The 7,715-nt window shown below is 39.3% G+C and overlaps 1 protein-coding gene across 1 annotated transcript in view; it reads right to left on the bottom strand.

The window, feature by feature from the left end:
- Window positions 1-255: 255 nt before the first annotated feature.
- The window catches only part of LOC120537070 (glutamate receptor ionotropic, NMDA 2B-like), a 544,803-nt gene continuing 537,343 nt past the window's right edge, over window positions 256-7,715 (bottom strand). The window contains exon 13 of the mRNA XM_039765704.1: window positions 256-3,081. Coding sequence (XP_039621638.1) covers window positions 886-3,081 — 2,196 coding nt within the window. The 3' untranslated portion in view covers window positions 256-885. The remainder of the gene's footprint in view (window positions 3,082-7,715) is intronic.

Here is a 7,715-nt window from a genome sequence, read left to right as displayed (position 1 = left end):
CATTCATAGTTTTGATGCCTTCAGTGAGAATCTACCAATGTAAATGGTCATGAAAATAAAGAAAACACATTGAATGAGGAAATGTGTCCAAACTTTTGGCCTGTACTGTATATACATACATAATATATATTATATACAGTATATACGATACTATATAGTATATATATATATATATATATATATATATATATATATATATATATGTAGATATATATATATATAAAATACATGGTATACACACATCTTTTTTTCCCTCTCCTAAAATTAAATTTAATGCCTTGAGATATGCATATTTATTCTGTTCCTGGGCTGGTGATACAAACAGTGCAGTCTCCTAAGCACTGACATTTAATCAAACTCTGGCAGCTTTACTGACTGCGTCTCTTTCAAAGTCATCATTATGGATTGCTGTGGCTGGAATTTTCAAACAGGTCCGGCTATAACACAATGCCCTTCCAGCCCCCTGGTCCTCCCCATCAAAATTCAGCGTGTCACAGTTTTCCATTTTTTCCATCCTGTTTTTTTTTTTTTTCACTGTGGCACTAGAATCATAAAGAAGCAAGTTTAAATTTCATGTACATTTTGTAAAAACTTTTTTCAGTTCACACTTATTAGCAATGTGCTAGTGGTAATAGGTAGAACAGTTATGCCGAAATGACACAATCTTATTTTATTAGCTTTAATACCCTGTGATTTCATCTGAGCCTTAAATGTCCTACAGGTGCAAAGCAACTTCTGAAGAAAACATTGGGAGTAAGAGAAAGGATTCGTTCTGTTATCTGCCACTACATTTCATTTCCTTTAAAGTCTGTACATCCTTATGGTTGTTGTGTGCTGTCTTTCTCCGACTCTCATTTTCTATCCTTTCATTCATAATTTGTATTTCTAGACATCTGACTCTATGCTGGATAGTTTCTCATAAACATGCCCATTGCTCGATCCATTGAATGGTCGCTGATTTGCCCCTACCATCATGTTTTTATTATTTGGCACCATTCCACTGTGGTGATTACCCATTCCACTCAAACACAAGTCCTTGGAAAAGCGCCCAGATGCCACATTAGAAACTACTCCTGCTGTTGCAGTGGCAGGGAGAAAGGATGTGGCTCCCAGAGGGCCAGACACCCGAAAATCAGACCTACCCTTCAGCGCTGATTGCTGTTGTTGTTGCTGTTTCTTGAAGTAGTAGGACTTGGCCCCATGCAGCAAGCACTGATCGTCCCCAAAAGTAGGGATAAAAGGGTTTTGATTGACTCGATCAGGGTAGAGTGATTTGCTGAGAGAGTACCCCCCAGTGCCAGGCCTATGATGATCTGATCCACGAAAGAGGCCGCCCATCCCACTACAGAATGAGGAAGAGGTCTTCCCTCCTCCAATTCCCCCGCCACTGAAAAATGGATCTGTATTAGAAGATGCTGAGGGTGCATGTCGTTCAAAAATATGAGCGTAAGGGCTGGCCCCTTCCAGAAAGCGGTCTTTATCTTTCAGACTGACACTCCTGGGAGGAGGAAGCATACTGATTGAATCTTCTTTTTGCAGCTCCACAAAGGTATCGTATGAGTGCTGGCGTCGTAGCTGCTTCCCACTACCACCACTGCATTTTCTACGCTGTTGAGGGCCTTGTGTTTTGCTAGCTTCTGATGACATCTGGCCATACTTGGATGCAAGTGTAGGACCTGTTAGCTCTTGGAGGGAATTGTCTTCACTGATATCATATAGATTGCCTGTTTTCTTGCATGCTTCACATCGGATGCATGTAGCGGAAGATGGGCGCACGCTTCCTGGGCCAGGATTTGAACAACCACTTCCACTGCCACTATAACCTCCTCCACCGATGTGGGATATCTTTCCTCCTCCAGGGCAATTACGGCATTCCCAATCACCTGAAAGGCCAATATTCTTCTCCCAGCACCCAGAACTTGATTGCTGTTGACTCCCAGACTTGCAATCAGAATTGGTGCCTCCAGCCCCTGTTTTTTTGCTTTTGAGGAAATCCTCTACCACTAGGCCCCCACCATTACTGACTCCTAGCCCACCTCCAGATGAAGAGTCCTTGTAGACATCAGTAAGATCTACATGCTCCCAGTGGGGTGTGTTTTCCTTGGGTCTGAATTGATCCAAGTAGAAATCACGCAGGCCCTCCTTATCTCGCATTAAATACGAGCAGGCAGTCCCCCCTCCTCTCTTCCTGTCCTGTGGATGTGGTGGAGGTGAGGCAGATCGGTGAAATGCATGAGGACGTCTGCGGAAAGCCAGTTCAATTTCATCTAACTCCCTCCTTGACTTAGCAGAGGCTGGCCTTTTCTTCAGGCTGTCACGGTACTGTTTTCGGCGCTTGGCATTGCCTTCCAAATTGCCATAGGTTACAGTGTGGGTGGATATGTCAGATACATCAGAACGGATATTGTTGTCTTCATGGCAATAACGGTCATGAACACTTCCTCCACCCAAGAACCCACCACCGCCTTTAAAAGAAAATTTGCCATATAAGTCTGATAAGCCATGTTTAAATCCCTGTTGTGAAGACCCAACTAAGTCAAACTTACTTCGATGCAGAGGCAGTGAAGCCCTGGGCTGTGTGGTGAAAGCTGGTGGGCCACCTCCAATACTATCACAGTCATATAAAGGGCCTTCTAAAGAGCTTGCACTTCCTAGGCTACGAGGCCTAGGTGGAACCTGCTGTTGAGGAATCAGACCCCCTGATTGTGAAGGACCATGGTGATGCAGGTAGTGGTCCTGGTACAGGTTACTATCCTTTAAGTGAAGGTTTCCAAAAGTCCTCTCCACCTCACTAATATAATCACTGAACATGTTTTCCTCTGGTAGATATGGGGGTTTGCAGTCAGAGTGGCCTGCAAAGCTCCTGCGATGTTCAGAAATGTCATAGACTGAGGATTCACGACGAATAAAGTCAAGGGCACTATGTGGAGACCCATTGACCCCTGAGAGACTTGCCATGTTCTTTGCTGTACGCAGGAGGCGAAGAATGTTGGAGTGGGCATTGTTCATAGTAGCTGATGGTGAATTCATCACCGATTTGTTATCTTCAATCTGAACTCCATGAATGCAACTGTAGATACCCTGTAAATAAAGACAGAAAAAAGAAATATGAAAGTTATAAAAAATGGCAGAAAAAATTAACACAAACATGTTAAGGTTGCACATAGCAAAATAGGATTTGTTAGGAAGTGTAAAAAATATTAAAGACAACACAAATTCAAGAAGAATCTAAGAGTTGGTGTGCCAAAATTATTCTGCTTCACCCAATGTTCAATTAATATTTTTACCAAGTTATTACATTAGGTGGTCAGAGATGAATTGGGAAAGTGTGTATACATAAATATGTACTCACAAATATTTGGTATGTAGTTGGCATGGAAGCGTGATTTCCAACAATACCAGTAATGTAAAAGTGGTGGCAATCAAATGTTGGTGTAAAGAGGTTACTGGCTCCTTTTTCTTAGAAACAAGGAGTGTTCATATTTGAGTATAATTATGTAGGCCATCATGTCTTTTTGAATCTTTTATAATTTTTAAACAACACAGCTTTTGTGTTATTTGAGTGGTGCAGATAGATTCGGTCAATAAGTAGGTAAGTTGGTTCATTATACTAAGGAAGTCATAACTAAGAAAGAACCAATTATTTTAATGGAGTACAATTACCCTCAACCAATATAAGTACCGTATATACTTGTGGATAAGTTCTCCCGTGGATAAGTCGGGGCTTCATTTTACAGTATAGTTTCTAGTATTTTATAATTAAGGTCGTATAAGTCAAATGAAGGAAATCTCACGCTATTGTCCAAAGATTATGATATGCTAACGCCGACCTGAGAAAGTAACCATGGAGCACACAGCTTTTTTTCCTATGTATTGTGCCTACGTGACCACACAGTAATACCTGAACTATTCCGACGTTTGCACTGTTTTGTGTGTACACCTTTATCATAAGAGCATCGCTTATCTATGACGGAGCATTCGATCAGAAGAAAATATGAAGCTGGTTTTAAATGAAACGTCTTTGAAGTAGCGAAAGAAATTGGTAACTGCGCTGCTGCAACAAAATTTGATGTGTCTGAGAAACTAATGCGAGATTGGAGGAAGCAAGAAGATGTGAAAAAAAAAATTAAATGTTGCATTTTTGAATGGGTGTTTTAGTCGGGGTCTGATTTTATGATTGATTTTTCAGGTTTCAAGACCCGACTTATACGCAAGTATATACGGCATAAGAATTCTCAACCTATTATATACTAAGGGAGTCATAACCAAGCAGTACAAAAAAAAACTCAAATAAACCACTAGATTTGCGAGGATCAAACCAGAACAAAAGCAGAAACTGAAGTGGGAATATACAGTTAGAAAAATGGCACAGTGATGGACTAAACAGGCATAGGAATGACTGCAGAATTGTTTTGATTCAGTAAACTAGGAAATGCTTAGAGATTCAGGATACACTATGCTGTTCTAATCAGATTCATTAAAAATGTGTGAATGACTATGTGCCTATGAATACAATCTGCATAATTCCTAACATAAAACAATGGATCACCAGTGACATTCAAAATTTACTGAAGGCTCACAGAAATACATTTCAGGATGGAGATATAGAAACAGGAAAGCAATTAAAGTTGCAAAACATCACTATGGGAATACACTGGAAGATGAACATAGCAGCAATTAATGTCCCTGAGTTCAGAGGTTCTTACAGATTACAAACTGAAGTCCAATCCAATCTCGTTCACCTTTTATTAAACTGAATGCTTTTATTCCAGTTTTTACTACAATAATATATGTTCTTCCACGGGACTACCTGAAATGCAATGTTATGATCCATATCTATTATATGTAAGGAGGATTTTCAATGAAGTCTACATTTATCAAATATCTGGATAAAATCTCAGAGCAGAATTTATAAATTTGAGAGAATAAAGTGACATTTTTAATGACAACTGTAATATCTTACAAAGAGAATCTTCGGTTACCACCTGTTTCAAAATGGCAGCAGTTATCCCGGTTGCAATTGAATGGACAGTTCTAATGACCACCGACTGGTGGCACTCACTCCTATTATCATTTCTGAGAGTCTGGTACTAGGATACATTGAACCGAATATCCCAGATAGTTCAAATCACCTCTAGTTAGCTTTTTGCCACAACCAGTACACAGAGAATGCCATGTCCCTTCCACTTCATGCCATTCTAGCTCACCTGGAAAATAAAACTGCAATGCCAGAGTTCTGTTTTTAGATTACAGTTTAGTAGTTAACGCTAGACTTAAGCATCACCTGAAATGAACACAACACACACTGGCTATAGTCAGGAAGGCTTACCAATGCGTTTAGTTCTTTAGACATCCGAGCAAAGCCTGGATGTCTCCATCTGTGCTCAACAGCAGCTACAGCTGCATATTCACTGGTTGCATAATATTCTGGTATGGCACCTGCTCAGCTCAGGACTGCACTGCAGAGGGTGGTGAATATGGCACGAAACATACAGTGGTGCTAGAAAGTTTGTGAACCAGAGGAAGAGCTGATCTTAGGCCACATTTCTATAGAATTTTCAGAACACTAATGAATAAATACATTTTCTAACACTGCTGTATATAACACACGCTGCATTATTAAAGACCTTAGCCATCCTGCACAGTCACTTTTCTCCCTTCTACCTTCTGGGAAATGGTACAGAACCATTAGCGCTTGCACCAGTGGATTCAAGGGAGTTTTATCCACATGACATAGGATTACTAAAGTTATTCATAGTGACAAATACTTGTTCTTACAGATAAATTGCATATATTGTGTATGGATGTCACATTACATGTGTTTTGTTGTATTCATTATCATTTTTGTCTATTGGTATTGTGTTCCTATTTTGAAGTAGACACACAGGAAACAGTTTCATCAACATACAGTAAAAAAAAAAATTCACGAAACCTTTATTTTACGTGTAAACAAAGATCTGAGTAGGACTGGTGTTCATTATGCTATATGCATGCTGTTATGGTGGGTCAGTCAGTCATTACCCAACCGGCTATATCATAACACAGGGTCATGGGGTCTGCTGCAGCCAATCCTAGCCAACACAGGGATCAAGGCAGGCACACACACACACCAAACACACACTAGGGACAATTTATGATAGCCAATGAACATAACCTGCATGTCTTTCGACTGTGGGAGGAAACTGGAGCACCCGTAGGAAAACCATGTAGACACGGGGAGAACATGCAAACTCCATGCAGGGAGGACTCAAGAAGCGAACCCAGGTCTCCTTACTGCGAGGCAGCAGCGCTACCACTGCGCCAGGTTATTTTATTAATATTTTGTGGGTTCCCTTGAACAATTACAGACAACGTATGTGTTTATCTGGGGGTTTTATGTTCAAAAATTCTAAAAATAATGTTACTTTCCCATTTGAGGGTGATGTAAAATAATTGAAAATTATTACTGTTATACCACAACACCATATTTAATTTGTTTTGGGCACTGTACTTCTGAAGCTTCACCGTCAGGTGTTCTCATGGCACTCTCAGAACGATTGTGACATCTTCAGGGCAACCATATTTAGATCAGCATGGACATTTATTCCGCATCTGAGACTGACAAATATAAACCTTAAAACACATGCTTGTAAGATCCTAGTCCTCCTGGTATTTAGATTCTTTTCCTTTGTTATTTTGTCTTAGATTTTTGGTTTACGATTTCAGTGTACTTCTTCTGATCGGTTTGATCTCTGGCTTTGACCTTAGCTTGTTTTGCCTATGTTTATCTCCTGATTCTATTCATTAAATATATACTGTCATACTCTGAGTCAATAAACACAAATGAAGTGACATACACACCTTTGTAAGGCCTTATAATGATCAGAATCCAAGAAGACAAAATTATATCATTATCAAGCAACTTGGAAAAAAATTAAAGTAGTAACACTTTATAATTTTAGTTTAAGCCATGACATACAAAAAAAAGGAAAACAATAAAGAAATAAATAAAAGCATGACAAATAATGCTTAATTCCTGACATACTCTAGGTGGACTGTGAGGCAGCTATGATGATTTTTTATAGGTGGCAGCAGAATAAAATTACTTGTAGACCTTTGGGTAAACTTCTTTAACAGTCCCCCTTTTAGCTGTAGGACTGTGCTGATTGTTGGTATCTTAGCTGTATGACTGAAAATTGAGATGTGTTGTCACTACAGATTGTGTGATTAAAGCATTGTCCAGTTTCTGAGTTTACTTATTTCCCCCACATTCACCATTGTGGCCTTGTACAGATGATGGCCTCTTCGATAGGATTGTATACACTCAATTGCACTGAAAAGACAAATGTGTCATTCACAATCAAACCTCAATGAAAAAGTAATTCATGCTCAAATATTCCCCAGCAGTCTATGGTTTCTTTAAAAGAGCTGTATAAAACCCACGCAACCATGTAATGTATCAACTGTATACAGCATACTGCCAAGAAAATAGGAAGACCTTGTTAAAGCAAAATGGCAGGGCAATTAAGTAGGATTAAAATAGGTCAGCGTTTCTCTTTACAAAAGGTGTCTGCTACATTAAAGGAAAACCTTAAAACAATATGAGAGCAAGCCTAATTATAGTTTAAGTTTGAAATAATATTTAAAAACAATATTTTAAAAGCAGCTATATCACTTATATCACAATATATAGTCTTCTTATATAATACGCTACCATGGCTGTCCATTTGTCCGTC

This window comes from Polypterus senegalus, chromosome 10 (genome assembly GCF_016835505.1).
Source record: "Polypterus senegalus isolate Bchr_013 chromosome 10, ASM1683550v1, whole genome shotgun sequence".
Taxonomy (NCBI): domain Eukaryota; kingdom Metazoa; phylum Chordata; class Cladistia; order Polypteriformes; family Polypteridae; genus Polypterus; species Polypterus senegalus.
This window is presented reverse-complemented; position numbering and strand designations above follow the sequence as displayed.